General features: G+C 47.3%; 1 protein-coding gene and 1 long non-coding RNA gene across 4 annotated transcripts in view; one reads left to right on the top strand and one right to left on the bottom strand.

Moving 5' to 3' along the window:
* Positions 1–21,268, bottom strand: part of TTYH2 (tweety family member 2) — an 84,621-nt gene that overhangs the window by 29,683 nt on the left and 33,670 nt on the right. For all 3 annotated transcript variants that reach the window (XM_083598799.1, XM_083598801.1, XM_083598800.1), the window contains exons 2-4: positions 18,794–18,966; positions 6,944–7,055; positions 4,312–4,532 (exon numbers count right to left, since the gene is read on the bottom strand). In XM_083598799.1, coding sequence (XP_083454925.1) covers positions 4,312–4,532; positions 6,944–7,055; positions 18,794–18,966 — 506 coding nt within the window. The remainder of the gene's footprint in view (positions 1–4,311; positions 4,533–6,943; positions 7,056–18,793; positions 18,967–21,268) is intronic.
* Positions 1–21,268, top strand: part of LOC310755722 — a 481,307-nt gene that overhangs the window by 28,913 nt on the left and 431,126 nt on the right. The window contains exon 2 of the long non-coding RNA XR_014544468.1: positions 20,185–20,288. This is a non-coding gene — a long non-coding RNA (uncharacterized lncRNA). The remainder of the gene's footprint in view (positions 1–20,184; positions 20,289–21,268) is intronic.

Below are 21,268 nucleotides of genomic sequence, written 5' to 3' on the forward strand. Positions count from 1 at the left end.
TTATCAGCACCATATTCTAGCCAACTGAGCTATCCTTCTGGGCAGCCACATGCCATTGGTGGAAGGGGCTGGAGGCAAAGCTGAGGAGGGCAATTCATGCAAATGTTACCTCTGTGCAGTGGGCGAATTTCTACGCACATTCATTCACCCTCCTGGGTGCTTAAGAGACTGCTACCAATTTGTGTGAGGCATTCAACCGCATACTGGAACGTAAGGTTTGCACAGCTAAATTGGACTGGAAAACTGTCACCCTAGCACATCAAATCCACTTTATATTAAAAAAAAGGCAACAGAGTTTGTGGTTTGCAAAGTGATGGGGCGATACAGTGAGAAATGTGGGGGAAACAAATGATTAAACAGGAAGAGAAGCGCAAGCACTATTCAAGCAAACCAGAATGAACGTTCATCGTCATATAGCTCTCCCCATAAACAAACTGAGAGTGAACGCTGAATAAAGGAGTTATTGGGGGAACTCACTCTCTTCCATCCAGGCAAGCAAAAAAGTATTATGGGGGTTCAAGGACACTTTCCAGCCAGGCAAAAACACCCAAGGAAGATGTGAAGGAGATAATGCAGGGTGTGTGTGACCTGGGCAGGAGTCCTGAAATTCTCTACGCCTGCCATAAGAGAGCTGCTGCCAGCAGACAAGAGTGTGCTAGACCAGGGGTCAGCAACCATTTTCAGCCGTGGGGCGGTCCACCGTCCCTCAGACCATGTGGTGGGCCGGACAGCATTTTGGAAAAAAAAAAATGAACAAATTCCTATGCCCCACAAATAACCCAGAGATGCATTTTAAATAAAAGGGCACATTCTACTCATGTAAAAACAATCTGATTCCCAGACCGTCCGCGGGCCGGATTTAGAAGGTAATTGGGCCACATCTGGCCCCCGGGCCTTAGTTTGCCTATCCCTGTGCTAGACGGACAAACACACTGACCTGGTAAAAAGCAGCTTCCTGTGTTTGGAAAGTCATCTGCCAGCATTGCAGAACTACCAAGTGACCGCTTCCCTCTGCCGCCACGTGTGACATGTATGTACTTGCATTTATCAGCCTTTATGCAGGCGGAAATGGCACACATGGTCAAGAGAGCCTTGCCACTTCTGAGTTCTTGAATGGACATTCTCCTTAGGAAGGTCGCTTTCAGCGTTTATTAAGGCAAGAGAGCTCTCCCCAGTTCATGAATACTCTGCACATTTTTCTTCTTCTTTTAAACATACAAAATAGGAAGGTTTGCAACTGCCAAACGGCAGACGTGGCAACAAGGTTCCCACAGTATGTTGTTCAATATTTAAGGTTGTTGTGCACTTGGATGAACTTCTAGGCGAATGGCATGTGGACAACTGACCCGTGAAAATGGAAAACCATTCATGTGGACTGCACTAACCCATGCCAGCTCTCTGCTGATACCTGCGCAGCACTGTAGTAGCGCAGCTCCCCTAAGCACCTGGGCTACCATCAGGACTGCCTAAACAGATCCCCGGAAGAGAAAGCCGTCTAGACGTATCTACCAACAGCCCAGCCACCTAGTAAACCTTTTATACAAATGTAGTTTACAGGAAGCTTAAAAGGCCTGCTCGTATTTCCCCTTCACATTAAGCCATGCCTCTTTTAATTAGCAGGCCCTTTTAGCTACGTCAATCTTTTACTAAGCAAGCATCATTCTAGACATTCTGACGGCCTTTCAGATAAACAAAGCTGCGCGACTGCCAGTCATTCAAGCCTGAATCAAAGACCTTGGATTTGGCGGCCACAACCTGCTGCTGTGCCCCATGACTGGCTCAGAAGACCACTCATTCAACAGACTCCTCCCCTCCCTAACAATTCATAGAATCATAGAACTGGAAGGGACCCTGAGGATCATCTGGTCCAACCCCCTGCAATGCAGGAATATGCAGTTGTCCTATACAGGGATCGGGATGCGGGTGGTGCTGTGGGTTAAACCACAGAGCCTAGAACTTGCCGATCGGAAGGTCGGCGGTTCAAATCCCTGCGACGGAGTGAGCTCCCGTTGCTCGGTCCCTGCTCCTGCCAACCTAACAGTTTGAAAGCACGTCACACACACACACACACACACACACACACACACACACACACGTCAAAGTGCAAGTAGATAAATAGGTACCGCTCCAGCGGGAAGGTAAACAGCATTTCCGTGCGCTGCTCTGGTTTGCCAGAAGCGGCTTAGTCATGCTAGCCACATGACCCGGAAGCTGTACGCTGGCTCCCTCGGCCAATAAAGTGAGATGAGTGCCGCAACCCCAGAGTCGGCCACAACTGGACCTAATGGTCAGGGGTCCCTTGCCATTATCAGCACCACGCTCCAAGCAACTGAGCTACCCAGGCATTCAAGCTCTACCCAAACCCCAAGTGCACAGAGGCATTCAAACTTGTGCAACAGCCGCATGAGCATTTTTGAATCCAGAAATCTTTCTGATGCCTGCCTTCTCCCTCAACTGTAGAGGCATACTCAGTTTCTACCTTGCAATCGTACTGACACAACTTACCCTCACATCTTACAACTTACAACTTACATCTGAGTACAGTAGAATCCCCCCCCCAAAAGTGGAGCTTATTTTCCCCAAGCGCCACAGGCTCCTTTACCCAGAGCCCATGCAAAGAGGTGCCATCTGCCTTTATGCAATGCTAACGTTTCCTCCTGAGCAGAAATGTCACAAGTGCCTGCAGCATTACGGGCTGCTAGGTTTGCCTCTTAAGAAGAAACACCTTCCTTTTAAAGGGTGCCGCTAAGTGCTGAGAAGGATACATAACTCAAAACATATTTGCTTTGGCAAAACCCTGGAGGCAGTGAAAGGAGGGGGCGGCGGCAGAGTTTGACTGACAACAAGGTTAGGACAGTGCGCTCGCAAGACCCACAGTTGCTCAACGCCACAGCTATTCTCCTGGTGCCCTCGTTGCCTTAACAAATGCCCCGAGAGTTCCCACAACAGGAAAGACGTCCTCGAGTTAAGCCATCATCCTCATCCCTCGACTAACATGTGAGCATCCCATTCAGACACAATCCTGCTTCCATTTATTCAGCCCAAAAGGACCATTGAAGGATGGGGACAGTAACTCATGACTCTTCCTCCCCCTTTTTATGGCTGTACAGAAGTGGTTCACCTGGTGGGAGTGGAGATGTAATGCTAGCTTCCCAACAGCGGGGGCGCTGCTGACACTTAGTGGGAGAGGGAGAGGTGAGGTGGCAGGGAGATTGCAACAGTGGGAGGTACCAGATTGGCTCTGCCTGTGTGCCCACACCATGCTGACCTCAGCCATGACCCTGCAGCTGGAAAGCTAGCGTTGCAGCTCTTTCCCTATTGTGAGACTTACTTCTGCTGCTGAATTAATCCCAGTCTTCCAATTCTGTACTCACCATTACCGGTGCGGATTAAGACTGCTGCTATGATGCACTGATGTGACGAAAACGTTATAGCGCTTTGAGCATATCACCTTCTTGTGGTGCAAAGTGAGTGATCCCGAAAAAGTGGCCTTATTTACTGCCCCATGCCATTGTTATTACAGAACGGCTGCATGGATTGCAGCCCCTTTCTCTTCCCCACGTTCCTCCTGTTATCTTTCCAACCACTTTCCTACAAGACACCACCAAGAACGGGGAACCTACAAATATGTCTGGATTGCAACTCTCACCATGGCCATCGGCCACGTTGACTGGGGCTGCTGGGAATTGGAGTCCAACAATTTTTGGAAGGCTCCCACCCCATCCTAGGGGAGGGATTCCAAAGCGGAGGAGAGAGATGAACAAGGGGATTCCCACCTCCTGACTCCCTGATGATGATGTTCCATGAGTCTTAGATTAAACACCCCTCCATTGTCTTATGGGATGCGGGTGGCGCTGTGGTCTAAACCAGAGCCTAGGGCTTGCCGATCAGAAGGTTGGCAGTTTGAATCCCCACAACAGGGTGAGCTCCCGTTGCTCAGTCCCTGCTCCTGCCAACCTAGCAGTTCGAAAGCACGTCAAAGTGCAAGTAGATAAATAGGTACCGCTCCAGCAGGAAGGTAAACAGCATTTTTGTATGCTGCTCTGGTTTCACCAGAAGCAGCTTAGTCATGCTGGCCACATGACCTGGAAGCTGTCTGTGGACAAACGCCAGCTCCCTTGGCCTATAGAGCGAGATGAGCGCTGCAACCCCAGAGTCGTCCGCAACTGGACCTAACGGTCAGGGGTACCTTTACCTTTGTCTTTCAGATGCTCTGCTTTTGACAGGAAATGCAAGGCTGCATAGCAAACTCCATGAAGTCTCCCAATGGGCCATGCACCCCGCCCTCCGCAATATCCCCTCTCAACTTACCTGTAATATTCCACGTAACCAACTTCACCAGCGACTTGAGACAGGTCTACAGTGACGTCGTTCCAGACAGGGAGCCCCGAGAGCTGCAGCACAATATTGCCTGCCATCTGCTGCAGGAACTTGAGTGTCTGCACATAGTCGCCTCGGGTGGCAAAGATCTCGTTCAGCCGTGCCAGGTGCTGCTCCAGAGCCACCTTCATCTGCACAGAGGTGTTTGAGACCTGGCAAAAGACGGCAGACAGAACATTCAGAACCAGCAAGCTGGTTTCTTTCTGAACCAGTCATATTTTCTATGGGTAGAAGGGACAGCCAAGAACAGCTCAAAGTCAAAGTTTCCTTCGGCTTCCATCATGTGCACAAACAGGACTTTGACCAAATCTCTTCAAATACACTCAAGGAAAAGATCCGCTGAAACCAGAATAATCACCACCACCTCAGTTTCTATAGCCCAAATCCCAAAAGCAGATTGGTGAAATTACGTATGCATGCACTAGAACAACAGACCAAAAAAACTCTACCCTAATAATGGAACTGTAGAGTTGGCAGCGACCATGAGAGTCATCTAGTCCAGGGGTTGGCAAGGTTTACTTCACCTGTGCTGGTTCACTCCAGTGGAGATCCCTCCATGGGCTGGATCGTGTGTGTGTGTATGTGTGAGAGAGAGACCGTGCACGGATGCAATTTCTGGTGTCTGCATCTGTGCAGATGCGATTTCCAGTGTCTGTGTCTGTGCAAATGCGATTTCCGGAGTCTGAGCTGCGCAGACGCGATTTCTGGCACCGCAGAAGCGAGTCCCTGCATCGCACTGCGCCGGTTTAGCGCACTGTGTGGGGACTTGCAGAGAGGGTGGCTCGGTTTGGGGGCGGCTTGTGGGATGGTTAAACAACCCCATGGGCCGCTTGTGGCCCATGGGCCTTGGGTTGCCTACCCCTGATCTAGTCCAACCCCCGGCAATGCAGGAATCTTTTACCCAATGTGGGAACCCTGAGATAATACTCCAGCGACTGAGCTATCCCAGTTTATATCCCAGTTTAACCACTTGAATGGCCTCCATTATGTGAACAATGAAGATGGCTAAAGTCTGCTCCAAGTAATCTCCCTGTTTACTGGTGTTGCACTGGTACCCACAAAAAGGAACTCTTTTCCAATATAAAAGCTGCTATGGAATCTATCTATAGGCCTCCGTCTGGCCACACGGAAGTCAAAGGATCAAGAAAGCAAGGAGAAAGCTCTATGCAGCAGAGCCTCCTCCCTTCAGAATATTCTGCAAAGTCAGAAAATCCATAATTGACATTTTTATAGTAGTTTTTTAAAGTGAATAACCCACCTGAAGGCATTAGGGTGAAAGGTGGGTCCATATTGCTATTATTATTATTATTATTAGGCATAAACAGGAGCTTGGCATGCTAAAAGGCTCAGGCACTCCAAGAACCAGTGAAAGCAAACCAACTACAGGGAATGGATATATACTGAAACTGAGGGCATCGTCTGAATACACTGTGCTCCCTGCCCAGTACTTAAATATCGCTAGGCTTTTTGGATTACCACCACCACCACTCAGAAACAGAAAACCCAGTTTGTGTATATGTGAAGTAAACCCAGGAGAAACACAAATTAAACCAAGATGCTAGGAGTACCATTAGTCCCCTAGATGGAGAGAGAGGTTTCATTTCCAAACTGGTCACCTTTTGGTAGTAGTTTGTTGTTGTTGTTTTGCAGTTGGGGGGTTTCCATCTCAGGTCTTAAGCACTGCCGCTGCCTTTTTTCAGCTGTGACTTTCTGCCAGGAATTCCTGAAGAAGTCACGAGAAGCATGGACCCAACAGACTCCCAGGTGATACGCTACAGGTTCTCCCTGGGCACGGTGCCATCTGAATTGCTCTAGAGCTGTGTTCTCAACAGCACCAGAATCAGAGGCGTGTGGCAACATTTTTGGCAGGGGAAGAGTTAGGGACAGAGGGGCCAGCTTGCAATGGCTACTGGAAGGGGAGGGGGTGCCATGCTTGTGAGCATCACGCCGGCCCCCCTAAGCCGGGCAGAAGCTTCCAGGGCTTTGCAAAGGTGGCACCAGGCTTTAATACTCTAATTTACTACCACCACCAGCTTAAACTATAGCCCCCACCCACCAACCCTGTGCTTTCAGCACTGGACTCTCCAGTCTTCTGTGATTCTGGGGTCCAACAGATCTCAAGTTCTGCCTTTTCTAGACACTGGGTTTCCAAAGGTTATCAGGAAAAAGCTATGATCTGCACCCAACACTGACCGAGGGGAGTAGAACCGCTTTGTGCTTCCCATCCCTTCCTATCTCTATCCCAATTTCTGAAATGAAATTGTCTCCTTTTTCGCCTCTGGGAAACGCAGAAAGTAGGGTCAGGCTGTGAATTCTGACAGCAGAGAGCACATGCTCTCCTCCGGATTAAAACGGAGATAGATGAAGGAGGCTTTAACACAATGTTTGGCTTGTTTGCACCAGCCTCTGTGCTCTCCCTAGGAAGAGACACTGTTGTTCTCAGACAGCTGCTCTCAATCTCAGGCATTCCAGATAATTCATCAGGACCAGAGTGCTTGCATTAGATGAAAAGGGGGAAGGGGGGAAGAATAATAATATCGGCTCAACCCATCAGATTTCTTACCAGCGAATCAATCTCCGAAAGAGTGCGATTAGCATTATTTAGGGCGTAGATCAGTTGATAAACCCCATCGTTGGTTTCGCTGTTGCCATAGAAACCAATGCCAACAGCAGCACTGGGAATGAAAGAAACACAGAAATATGGGTTAGAAGAGGAGAGAATAAAAGTCAGTGTTATTTAAGGTAAGGGCTGAAACAAAGGCCTCATTTAGGCCAACCCGTCACTTTAATATACCATTCTCAATTCCCCACAAACAAAGAAGTTACACCTCCCTTTGAATATACAAAGTACATAATTGGTTTTGTCTGGCAGGGAGATGGAGGACAGCCCATCTTCCGATTTCCAAAAGCTGTCAAAAACACTTTCCCTGACAGAGCCACCTGTCAATCACGAAACTGAAAATATGGCCCTTGCCAAACAGTCCTTTGTCCCTCTAAGCCCCTCAGCTGGACTATCAACATTGCTGCGTTACACATGAGGAGACCAGGTGCCCGTTTGTAAGCAGCTGCGATAGGACAGGCTTGAATTGAAACATTTTCTTTCTTTTAGAAGCACCATTCTGCTTTTAGCTTTGTCCTCCGGTCCTTTTATTCCGAATCAACTTCATGTTGGAGTTTGGGGTGCATTTCTGCCAGACTCAAAGGAAAGTTCCCCCACAGGCGCCCAGATCAACTTGAGTCATGGTGTGTGTGTGTGTGTGTGTGTGTGTCTGTGTCTGTGTGTAGTGACAGAGAAATCAAACTACGCTGGTATCTGGGGAGAGACACAAGAATATAAGAGTCTGCTGGATCACACCAATGGACCATCTAGTCCAGCATTCTGTTCTCACAGTGGCCAGCCAAATGCCTGTAGGAAATCTACAAACAGGATTTGAGCAAAAGAGAACTCTCCCCTGCTGTGGGTTCCAGCAATGCATATTCAGAACCATTATTGTCTCCAGCTGTGGAGGCAGAGTAGCAGTCCTCTACAGCCCTCTCCTCCATGAAGTTGTCTAATCCTCTTTTAATTTTTTTATGTTTCCAGGTGCCATAAGAAAGCTGCAGAGATAGTGCAGGATAGTGCGCACCCCGGAAATTATCTCTTTCAGCTTCTACCTTCTGGAACAAGGTAAAGGGTTATAAAGACTAGGACTAGCCGCCTGAGAAACGGTTTCTATCCAAATGTGATTTGGGTTTTAAACGCAGTGTAAGGTAGTCTTTATGTGAGTACAGTGGTACCTCGGGTTACATATGCTTCAGGTTACATACGCTTCACGTTACAGACTCCGCTAACCCAGAAATAGTACCTCGGGTTAAGAACTTTGCTTCAGAATGAGAACAGAAATTGTGCTGCGGTGGCGCGGCAGCAGCGGGAGGCCCCATTAGCTAAAGTGGTGCTTCAGGTTAAGAACAGTTTCAGGTTAAGAACGGACCTCCGGAACGAATTAAGTACTTAACCTGAGGTACCACTGTATATTGTATTCACTTATGGGGTATCAGAGTTTTTAGGGGCTGACCAGGCTGGGATAGCAGGCTTGTTGGTTTTTGAATGTCTGATGTAGATTTTTCAATTTCGTTGTTCTGTATGGGACAATGACAATACAGATTATTTTGTCGTATCATATTGTATAGTAAAGACGTCTGGGAGGCAGGCAAGATAAATGTTCTCTTTGATTCCCCTTGCAATTACTTGCTTTGCATCCCTGGAAAGCCTTCTCATCTAGGAGTCAAGGGAAATGGCCCACCTAGACTGATAGCAGTAGAAGGGAGGGAGTGAAAGTTCTCCCCCCCCCCAAACAGACTTAAAGGGGCTTTGTAAGATATTCACCAGGATAGTCAATCTGCCCAAAGAGGAAATGTAGAAACCCCTCCAAACTCAGCACTCTGCAACTGTGTAATGGGTGTGATTTGTAAGAACTAGGAAACAGCCGGAGTAGGTTTGTTATAGAAATCCTAAGGTCTTACATATATAAAAGAAACATTCATAAATGTACAAGGCAAACACACACATAAGTATATAAACCACGTGTCTGAAATAGTACAGAAGAACAATCCTAAAGCCATTTTGACTCTTCCAGTAACTTCAAATATTCTCCCCGTTGTCTCTTTGCTCACAAATCCTGTCTAAGGGTGTGCCTGTGACCTGGATTCAGGAACCAAGTATTTACAATCACAAAAGATTGCCCAGGCTGCCCAGGTAGAACAATGATTGATCATTATCAGGTATCCTGACAGACAGGTTTTCTGCTGTTGACCGTGCCCCTTTGATGTATTTCTGTGGTAGACTGCCCCCGTGACATATTTCTGCTGGGGACCACCTCTTTCTGTGATGTATGTATGATGTGCAAGTAGATAAATAGGTACCGCTCCGGCAGGAAGGTAAACAGCGTTTCCGTGTGCTGCTCTGGTTTTGCCAGAAGCGGCTTAGTCATGCTGGCCACATGACCCAGAAAAACTGTCCGGGGACAAATGTCGGCTCCCTCGGCCAGTAAAGCGAGATGAGCGCCACAACCCGAAAGTTGCTCACGACTGGACTTTACTGCCAGGGGTCCTTTACCTTTACCTTGAGCCAAAGGCTAGGCAATTTTGAAAGAGCTTGCACACCATTGTTCTGGGTTCCTCTCCTCCCTCTCTGCGTGGGGGGAGTGGGGGACCCTGTTGCAAGATTTTAATAAAGATCAGGCTTACTAGCTGCTTTGCTTCTCAATATTCTCTGGCTGGCCTCTGTTATTTTCTCCTTCCGACAGGGGACCTACTTAAGGATTCTATATGGGCTCTTGGATACCCCATAAGTGAAAAGGAGCAGTCCGTGCCCCCCGTAACAGGTTCCTGTGTACAATTTGAGGAGGTGGCTGGGTGGTCTTGAGGTTCCATTTTTTAAATAAATGCTGAGCTAAGCCAAGCCCTTTTCGCTCAACTTGCCCCAGAAACAACCAAACGTTCTGCTGGCAGGATCGTAGGATGCCTGGATGAGCCCCACTATGAAGTGTGCTTTATGTATCGGCGCAAAAGAGCAATTGCTGCAAGACAGTCGATACTGGAAATGGAAGAAAGCCAGAGAGAACTTGCTCACATATTTCAGGTGTCTTGTTACAACCCACAGTGTTTAACCCAAACAGAGAGATGTTTTTAAGCCACCGATAGTGGCCAAATAGGAAATGATTGTTTCACATTTGTAATAATGTAAGAACCTTGCCAGTTTACAGCTAAAACAGCTTCTTTTCGGAGAGAGCTTACAATTTACATTAGATAAGCAGGACTGGGGTCAGAGAGAGGCCAGAGGATGACCATGATTTAGCGGGGGGGGGGGGGGATGCGCCAGTTCTGGAGGGAGAGGAGAACAGAAGTGCTGCGAAGGTGCCAGTAGAAACTGTCTCCTCTCTTGGCCTTTTAAGACATTAGTGGTCCCCTGCCAATGGACAACAGAGCACTGCCAACCAGAATCACTCCCTCCAACTCTGGGGCTTAAAAAGGATGCTACAAGCCTGCGACACACTGAGCTGTAAGCAAGTTCTCTCCCAAACACCCAAGAGATTTAGGCCAAAAGGCAGCAGCGGCGGGCGGGGGGGGGACCCCTCCAACCTCGCCCCCGCCCCTAAGCAGATTATCAGAATCTGTTGAAAGAAATGTTCCTCTGGATTACAGCTGCTCCTTGATTTAACCTTCAAGAAAGAATTCTAGGGTCTCTGGAAAACTCCAGCCAGAAACAATTCCTACATGCCAGGGTAAATGCCAAGGACCCTTTGCCAAGTCAGAGATCAGGACAGTAAATTGATGGCTCTTTTATTTATGGAAGGGAGATGGGTGTGAGGAAAAAAGATGCCTTTGGCAAACCCCCTTCTTCCAGATAAATCACATTATATCTACGGGAAGGGCCTCAGGGGAATTACTGTTTTGTTGTTTTGGTTAGTTATTTACTTGTATTTTATTCTGTGAACCACCTTGATGAAAAGCAGTACAATGGTACCTTGGGTTACATACGCTTCTGGTTACAGACGCTTCATGTTACAGACTCCGCTAACCCAAAAATAGTACCTCGGGTTAAGAACTTTGCTTCAGGATGAGAACAGAAATCATGCTCCGGCGGCGTGGCAGCAGCAGTAGGAGGCCCCATTAGCTAAAGTGGTGCTTCAGGTTAAGAACAGTTTCAGGTTAAAAACGGACCTCCAGAACGAATTAAGTACTTAACCCGAGGTACCACTGTATATGAATTTAATAAACAACAACAACACACCAAACACACGCAGAAGGGTAGTACAATGGTACTTCGGGTTACAGATGCTTCAGGTTACAGATGCTTCAGGTTACAGACTCCACTAACCCAGAAATGGTACCTCGGGTTAAGAACTTTTCTTCAGGATGAGAACAGAAATTGTGTGGCGGTGGTGCAGGGCAGCAGGGGGCCCCATTAGTTAAAGCGATACCTCAAGTTAAGAACAGTTTCAGGTTAAGAACAGACCTCCAGAACGAATTAAGTTCTTAACCTGAGGTACCACTGTATATAAATTTAACACCAACACATGCAGAATACCACAATTCACATTCATTTCAGAACAGCTAACACACTCTAGTTTTACAATCAGGTTTTTAGAATTCCTGAGATGGGCGCTGGAAACATAGGTTTGTGAAATGCACCCGTTCCTAAGTGCTAAGCAGGAGCAGCCAATAAGGAAAGCTGGTTGACTCCGACTCACGCCTCTCCTTGCTGCATTGGCAATAAAAATGATTCATCCTGGCCAGTTCTCCCCTATTAGCCTTTGAATGAGCTCCCTATTTCAAATGGGCCCCTGCTGTTTGGCTACAGCATATCTCTGGCTGTAAATAACAACAAAAGCGATGCTCGGCTATGGCTACGCTTCTCTCCGCTGCTTCCGCTGTTCACTGAACGTTGAAGGTTAGCTCCGAAATTATGGCCCCCGTATGAAAGCGTGCTGATGCTGCTTCCATGGGGAGGCTGCAGCTCAAATGCACCACGAAAACTCGTGCTTTAGTGGATAAGAATGTGCTCCACCGGCATGGAAATTCCCTGTAGCTCAAATTCATGTGGTTGATGCACCTCAGAAGTAATGGCATCTAAGCAGAGCTTCTGACGCAGGGGAACTGTTTCCAGCGGTCAGGGATGGCATGGTTCTTATCAAGGCACCATTTTTAACCAAGAGAAAAATAGGTTCTCCCACCTGGAGAGGCACTAACAGCTCCTATTTTAATATAACTCTTATTCGCACATGTCACATTACTGTGAGTTACAATCCAGCTTTAGCTACACTTCAAATTGCGTAAACCTAAGGGTTGCACGCACACACAACTGAAAGCCAGCCTGAATACACCTGAACACCTGGGTTTGAGTTGTGTGCGTTTACATTGCTGGGAACGCTTGCGATAGATCTAAAAATTCAAACTACTGGGCAGTGTAAGCGGGTTTCTCTGCTGTCACTTTTAGGACTCCGTTTGCAAATGCTTAGCAGAAGCCTTGAGAGGTTCTGCTCTTTTTAATAATGGCACGTGTTGCAAAAAAATCCACCCCACCCCCCCAATTAGGCTTGCCTTCCCATTCCATTTTCCTTTGCCATTTCTGTATCTAAAGGCTACCTCTTGCACGGTTGCTGGTATTCGCACGCCAATACCAAGTGCGGGGTGGGGAGGTGGGGGGAGAGAAGTGAGATGCTGCCACACTCCCATCAGATATGAAGTGTGCACGCTTGCAAATTGTAATGTAATAAAAGTTACTTTTCCCTTAAAGAGAAGCGGGTGGGAAGCCCTTCTGATTATAATGGCAGCCCTTTGGGATCAGAGCAAAAGACCTACCTATTCCAGCATTTTAATGAATGAATGAATTAATTAGATTTATCTACAGTGAGATGTGTACAGTGAGAACCAGCCCTGAGTGCTGGTGCTGGATGGCTATTTGAGGAAACCTGTAAGCTTCGCTGGCAGAAGAGGAATACAATGGTACCTCGGGTTAAGTACTTAATTTGTTCCAGAGGTCCGTACTTAACCTGAAACTGTTCTTAACCTGAAGCACCACTCTAGCTAATGGGGCCTCCTGCTGCTGCCGCGCCGCTGGAGCACAATTTCTGTTCTTATCCTGAAGCAAAGTTCTTAACCTGAAAGCACTATTTCTGGGTTAGTGGAGTCTGTAACCTGAAGCGTATGTAACCTGAAGCATATGTAACCTGAAGCGTATGTAACCCAAGGTACCACTGTATTTGTCTACATACTTCCCCTGTTCTTCTGCAGGTGGGTGGTTTTTTTTATTTTTTTATGGCTTCACCGATGCCTTTAGTACTAAAGAAGATTCTTTTGGGTGGGTGGGGATAGGGGAGAATGCAGCGTGAAATGATTTTAAGCAGAAAGGGGTCTGCTTATATAGGAAGGAGCTCCAGCCTGGAAAGGCAAGCTTGACTGATCTAAAGTAATAGGTTTGAAGAGCAAGAACGAACCTGGAACTCAGGATTCTCCATTCCCACAGATTTCCCTAAATCATCCATTTTATAGCATACAGCAAGCAGAAAATAGAAGTCTGCTAGGTGTAGCGTAACAGGCGGGGAGCTTCGCTCTGATCGATGCTCTTGCTACGCATTTAAGATTCGAAGAACCAGATGCCCAGCAGTCAGTGCAAGAGCTGCTCTATATTGTTGCACTCGCAATCAAAGCGCCCTGGGGACCTGAAAAGCACTTAGGATATTTATTACTCTGCCTAACCCTCATCTCACTCATCCAAAGCTTATGGATAGGAGACAATATAGCCAGAATTTCAACAAGCCCAGGGGTGGGGTGGGGTGGGGAATCATGTGTTTGGGTTAGGGAAGAAGGCAAGTCATGGGAACAGCACGCCGGTTTAATCAGCATGTTTACTCCCAGATACAGATACTTCCATTCAGCGAATAAAAGATCACCCTCAAACTATTAAGCACTAAAGCCCTTTGGAAGTCCCTGGAACGTAGAATTGAATGAGCTGATTGAGAAGGGTTTGTGCAGTAAATGGCTGAAGCCAAAAGAGTGCCATGAAAACTTTCCAGCAGATGTAGGTAAAAGGTAAAAGGACCCCTGGACAGTTAAGTCCAGTCAAAGGCAACTATGGGGTGTGGCGCTCTTATTGCTTTCAGGCCAAGGAAGCTGGCATTTGTCCACAGACAGCTTTTCCGGGTCATGTGGCCAGCATGACTAAACTGCTTCTGGCGCAATGGGACGCCGTGACAGAAACCAGAGTGCACGGAAACACCGCTTACCTTCCCGCCAGAGCGGTACCTATTTATCTACTCACACTGGCGTGCTCTTGAATTGCTAGGTTCCCAGGAGCTGGGACAGAGCAACAGGAGCTCACCCCGTTGCAGGGATTCGAACCGCCGACCTTTTGATCGGCAAGCCCAAGAGGCTTGCTGGTTTAGACCACAGCGCCACCCACGTTCCTCAGCAGATGTACGAATTGGGGGAGACATACCAAGCTGATAATACAGTGGTACCTCGGGTTACAGACGTTTCAGGTTACAGACGCTTCAGGTTACAGACTCCACTAACCCAGAAATAGTACCTCGGGTTGAGAACTTTGCTTTAGGATGAGAACAGAAATTGTGCTTCGGCAGCGCAGCGGCAGCGGGAGGCCCCATTAGCTAAAGTGGTACCTCAGGTTAAGAACAGTTTCAGGTTAAGAACGGACCTCCAGAACAAATTAAGTTCTTAAAACGAGGTACCACTGTACAGCGGTGTTATTTCCTCTGTGTTTGCAGCTATGGGTGGCCAGATGTCGAAACCATGTGCCTAGTTCTATTATTTCTAATCTCTGAGAAAGTAGAAGGAAGATCGGCGCCTGAAGATGGGCAGCCCCCACTCCCAACTTCATCCTTACAGCCAGAAGTAACCCAACTGTGAAAGCCTCAGGCAACCGAGTTCATCTGATCACTCTGCCTTGCAAGAGGCAAGGTGAATTGAGTGCAGATCTGCCACCTGGGATGAAACCATGTGTCTCAGGCAGAGGCCAGAGTTAAGAGTGTAAAAAAATGGGGGAAGAGGCTTTGTTTTCTCCAGTACGCCCAGGATTGCCATCCCAGCCACCTCCCAACCTGCGTATGAACCCCCCTATCTAACCCGAGCGATTTGTGCAATGGCGACGCGAAAGAGGCAGAACCCATCAGTGCCCAAAATGGACGGCTCTCCTCGCCTCACAGCTGCAGCTGCCCAACACAAGCCACACTGAAGGAAAAAGATGAACAGGAAGCGAAATGAGAATATGCGCTCACAAACTGCTCCACTTGCGGTACAAATGTTTCCCCCTTTCGTCTGTGGCACTTAACTCACACGTAACGCACAAGCAAAATTCTGCATTCCATTTCCACAAAGGGGTGGCTTGGCAATTGTGAGCAAGAGAATTCATTTTCTGTAGGTGGTGCAGTCGGGTAACTTGTGTAACGGTGGGAAGGGAGCAGCCAGCACAGGGACACAACAAATTGTAGCTGCCATTAGGAAGGCAGGTGGGCACCCCAGCCCTAAATTGGGGGAGCAGAGAGAAAGGGGACCCCTTTGAAGGCAAGGCGGCATCTCAGCAACTAAACATTTCCCCCATCTCAGGGGAAATTGACGAGTTTCACTTGCACTGATTATTTTACCAAGATACAATACCCCGCCATCAAAAAGCTAAATTAACTGGCAACTGTGCTGTGTGTGTGTGTGTGTGTGTGTGTGTACACACACACACACGCCACAAGAGATGCTGGTATGGTTTGATCAAGTCAAAGCACTCCTTGTCTTTCTATTTTACGTATTTATAAAAAAAAATTTACATACATATTTATGAATTTTACATTCATAAAAATTAAAGAGTGTTTACAACAATTATATATGAAACCATCCAATTAAAAAACAAACAAACCACCACACATACAAAAAGTTAAAAACAGAAACCAGCAAACTATTAATGGAAAGATGCATTATTTATTGCCTGCATAAGCCTGACAGAAAGGCAGCAGCGGCGGGGGGGGGGGGGGAGAATCTAGAAGGCGTTTAAAAGTTGAAACAGAAAGCAACTGATTGATCTTTTTTGGCAGAGTATTCCACAGAGTATTTGGCAGAGTATTGGGCTGGTGACACCAAAGCAGGGTTTTTCCCCTCTGGGCCACACTTTTCAGAATAAAAAATTGCTCAGGTCGTACCAATTTTTTTATTGGTAAGAAATACAAAGAAACAACTCATGGCAGAGGTGCATTTTGAAAAGATATTTATCCATATTCTGCAAATTATTGTTTATTTTATTTTGATACTGTTCTATGCAACACTACACTGAAATGTTTAAATATTTCTTTGGTTATGCTTGGATCCTCCTGCCACACTTGCCATCCTCTCCTGCCGCACCCTTTGAGAACCCCTGGACTAAAGGCTCAGTTTCTCGTTGCATCCAATGAGCTCCATCAATTCAGGGAACAACCAACAATGCTCCTGCCAATGATTGCATGCAACACGCAACACTAGTGAAGCGCAATGGCCTCCAACGACTTGCAGCAGCGGCACTACCAGCCGCATAACTCCTCGGATGATGCCTTATATTGTATACACGTTCAACCATTAGATATTTTTTTTTAGGAGTGTTTCGAAGGTTCTGCGGTGGGTAGACTTGATGCAGGATGGAGAACCTGTGGCCCTCTACACGTTGAGGGACTCCAACTCCCATTAGCCCCAGTTAGCATGGCCAAATGTCAGGGAAGATGGGAGCTGTAGTCTGGCACCATCTATGACATCGCAGGGTCGCAGGTTCCTGCCCCTGGACTATATACTTTTGCAATTCTGTGATGTAGCTATGACCTGTGCTAACACCACTTGCCTACATCATTGGGGTCAGGTGGGGTGAGAAGTGGGCTGGGCTTATTATCAGTTGCTTTAACTTAGGGTGAAGTGACGATTTCTTTCTTTAATGGTTTTTATTAAATCTTCCAATTTATTACATAACTCCAGTTGTATTTATTAGGGTCCCCCCCTTCTTGACTTCCCATCCCTCCTTCCCTGATTGTTTTTTAATTTCCCCTTAATAGCTGCTTTAAAACACATCTATGCTTATTTTCTAAGCCCCCCAAATCCATTCTCTACATTCTTCCCCCTATATCAAATTCTGCACGTGATTTCATACAAGAATTATAATTTGACAGATAGTCCACCAGTGGCCTCTGTTCTTCTATGAAAAGATGATGTTACAATTCCTTGCCACATGCAGTATCTACCTCTGGACTTGCTCAACCAACTGAGCGATGAAATAACACCCTAGACATTCAGCAAGCCTCTAGATCAGCCTTTCTCGACCTGTGGGTCCCCGGATGTTGTTGAACTACAACTCCCATCACCCCTAACTAGCAAGGCCACAGCTCAGGGATGATGGGAGTTGTAGTCCAACAAGATCTGGGGACCCACAGGTTGAGAACCACTGCTCTAGATGAAAAGTATTCTTCATCCTGGAGAGGTACAGGCGATGGAGAGAAAGCAATAGACAAGAACCTAGGGCTTTCCCTTTCCAGGGACCACCAACCCTGCTCTCCCTCCTTTGATTTGAGTCAGACTCTATACACAATTAACCTCAAGCCTCACGTGACCCCGGACAGCCAGCTGTGCCATCTGCTTAGGGGTGGGATTAAAAGCTAAAGGACTCCTCCACACCCCAATCTCCCTCCTCCTCTTGGGATTAGCCAAAAGAGGAATGAATACTGGAGCAAAGAAGCCCTCTCGAGGAAACAGCGATTAAAGTGAGGCTGGGGGACCCAGTACCATCTGCAAATGCTCAAAGCATGCTTGCTTCTCTTGGGTGAGACAGGCAGGGGCCTTCAAGAGCACTGAATTGCAATGTCCAAACTAGGGGGACTGGTGGTGGAAGATGAAACATGAGTCTTTGGCTCAAGGAATAGGAAGCTGCCAAACCATGCCCTTTAGCAAAGCAGGCCCTGAAACAGTAGCTGAACTGTCTCCCTTTCCCTTGTGGACCCTTTGTTTCTTTAAGGGTGAGAGAAATACAACAGGACAAACTGAGTGCGAGCTGCCATGTGTGCATGCGACAAAACAGAGGCGTGCGCCATGCATTATGGCCTACAGGCAGTTTTCCAAGGTGGAACTTGACCTCTGAGCATATTACAGTGGTACCTCAGGTTATAAACACCTCGGGTTACAAACACTTCGGGTTACAGACTCCGCTAACCCGGAAGTAGTACCTCGGGTTAAGAACTTTACCTCAGGATGAGAACAGAAATTGCACACCGGCAGCACGACGGCAGAGGGAAGCCCCATTAGCTAAAGTGGTACCTCAGGTTCAGAACAGTTTCAGGTTAAGAACGGACCTCCAGAACAAATTAAGTTTGTAACCAGAGGTACCACCTTACACCGATCCCGGTGGCCAATTAAGTTCCGGGCCCAATTCAAAGAGCTGGTTTTTACCTATAAAGCCTTGAATGGCTCGGGACCACAATGCCTCGAGGACGTCCTCTCTCCATGTCAACCAACCTGGACCCTGCGGTCATGATTTGAGGCCCTTCTTCAGGTGCCTCCTCCACGAGATATCCAAAGGGTGGCAACGTGAGAACGGGGCCTTTTCTGCAGTGGCTCCTCATGTTTGTGAAAGGTCATGTATTTAAGCTCTGGGTAGCCAAGCACAGACAGATTTACACATTCATGGGCACGTGCGCATGTGACAAATTCCAGAGGGGCCATCTTGTTAGGCTGCAATAGATTGCAATGGGTTACTTTGAAGTCACTGCAGTATAAGATTTGGAGGGGGGGGGAAAGGCCCCACACTGTATTTTGTCAGTACAAAGGTGGCAACCCTACCGGTGAACCCAAGCTTTCAGACACCACCCACCCGCTCCATCACCCATGGGCCTTCTGCTCTCTAGGCTCCAAATGAACTCACCAACAGATGAGGCCGGCGACCACAGCAGTCCAGGTGATGCAGCACGAATTGGGCCTCTTCGTCTCTGACTCCTCCTCCCTCTTGCAGCAGCACACACAAATCAGATAAATACCAAGGAATACCAGGTTGAGGCCCAGAAAGACAGCTCCCACGAGAGCCAAGAGCAACAGGGACTAAGAAAGGAGAAAAAGGGAGAAAGAGATGATGAGCATCTGCATATGCCAACAAAGAACAAGTCGTATCCCCTCATTCCACTTTTCAGAAACTTACATTTGAGGCTACAAAAGATAACCAATGAAAAGCCCGTTGCTTCAGAACACTATTTCCTCCCCAGTTCCATCTATTAATAACCCTTAGCAAGCAAAGTGGCTGTCGTTTGTCTTTCTCCCATTAGAAAAGGGCCCTTTTGTAAAAAGATTGCAGCACTGACATACTCAGCCAAGCACTAACCCAAAGCAGCAGAACTAGTGACTGCTTACCACCAATGGAATGAGAAGCTTCTGGAGGAGAAGATTTTTGCCTTCTGTGTATCTAAGGCTTGTTTTCTGCAAAGCAAACACACTTTATCTCCTGAAACGCCTGTGCCGTTCTGCAGTTGTGTACACACTATAAAGCACACGTGAAGGACAATTTTCCCCTTCAAAGGATTCTGGGCACTGCAGGTTGTTAAAGGCCGAGGGGAATCGTAACACTGCGAGGGGAAAAACTACAGTGCCCAGAATTCTTTGAGGGAAAGGATTTTCTTTGAATGTGCTTTCAAGGTATAGTGTATGACGCAGGAAAGGAGAAGGAGGTGTCTCCCTATATATTCCAATAGCCACAATGTAGGACACCTCTATATTATTTTTCAAAATAACAATCCCGCCCTTCCTTCCCAAAGAAATCTAGGGCAGCAAACAATAAAAACAGCAAAACAACACAAACCTTTAAAAACATCCTCCCAGCTAAATAAGGTCTAGGTGCAGCTCAGTGTTAGAAACTCAGATATGTAAGTTAGGTGCCAATGGCTAATTAAACCAGGCTTAACGGTCACCAAAACAGAATGCCTAGTTGCCATTTTGGTGGCCAGAAGGCTCGAAAGTTGTATTTTTTCAATAAGACTTTTTGGTTCCTGAAATTCACTCTGATTGTGTAGATAAAATATAATGGATATGATTCTACAGGATGTGTTGCTAGTGTGTGAAAACAGTCAAGATCCGAGGACCCCCAGGTGTGCAACTCCAGGTGATGGAGACATCAGGCCCCATCCTGGTGCCTGGGCATCTTTGCTTGGTCACAAGTGGCCGATAGCCAGGTGCAGAATACGCCTGGGGGATTTCAAAGGCAGTTTCAGTTATCTAACACCTGGGTGGGCAGGAATGTTTTAAAATTCCACATAGGTAAAAGTAAAGGGACCCCTGACCATTAGGTCCAGTCGTGGCTGACTCTGGGGTTGCGGCGCTCATCTCGCTTTATTGGCCGAGGGAGCCGGCGTTTGTCCTCAGACAGCTTCTGGGTCATGTGGCCAGAATGACTAAGCCGCTTCTGGCGAAACCAGAGCAGCGCACGGAAACGTTTACCTTCCCGTCAGAGCGGTACCTATTTATATACTTGCACTTTGATGTGCTTTCGAACTGCTAGGTTGGCAGGAGCAGGGACCGAGCAACGGGAGCTCACCCCGTCACGGGATTCGAACCGCCAGCCTTCTGATCGGCAAGTCCTAGGCTCTGTGGTTTAACCCACAGCGCCACCCGTGTCCCAAAATTCCACATAGATTTTAATAATGAGGGAGATAAGACACACCACACAAGGGAGGACATTTTATAAACAAGGAGTCACTAGGCAGCACCCATTGGCAGCACCTACAACAGGGACTCCTTTGCTGTACCCTTTCTATTCTAGGAGACATCAACAGACAAAGCAGCTACATTGGCCGAAAGTTGCATCCTCGGGCAGAAGCGGCCCTACTTAAGACAGTCACTAAGGGAAGGATTCTGCTAGCATGTACAGATGTATCAGGCAAGTCTGTCATGCAGTCTATTGTGTGCTCCTCACTTCCAATAGCCTTGGGAAATATTTCCCATGTTGGAGCACAAGATCATCCCACTTCCATGGGTGCTTTATTTCTCTTCAATTCTAATCAAAGTTAGCATCCTAATTTAACAAAATCCCTCATCTGTATCTGCGAGCAACAGCTGTGCCCAATTCTTTCTTCTTCTCCTTCTTCTGCTGCAGATAAGCTAATCAAGGCAGCCCAGTGCCGCAGAAAAGAATCAGCCTCAGAACAGCGGCACAGAAAAACCTCGCTAACTCAAAGCAAGCTGTTAGTTCTGCCACAGCATCTCCACAGCTATTTATTTACAGTGCAAAGCGTTGCATCATCCAGGGAGCTGTTGAACAAACAAGGTAAATAAAGGTTTCTTTATTTAAAGGGCAGGGGGTTAAAAATCTGCCTATGGGAGGAAGCATCACAGTATGCAAATGATGTTCATTTTC

The sequence above is a fragment of the Podarcis filfolensis genome (genome assembly GCF_964270895.1).
Source record: "Podarcis filfolensis genome assembly, chromosome: 2".
Lineage (NCBI taxonomy): Eukaryota > Metazoa > Chordata > Lepidosauria > Squamata > Lacertidae > Podarcis > Podarcis filfolensis.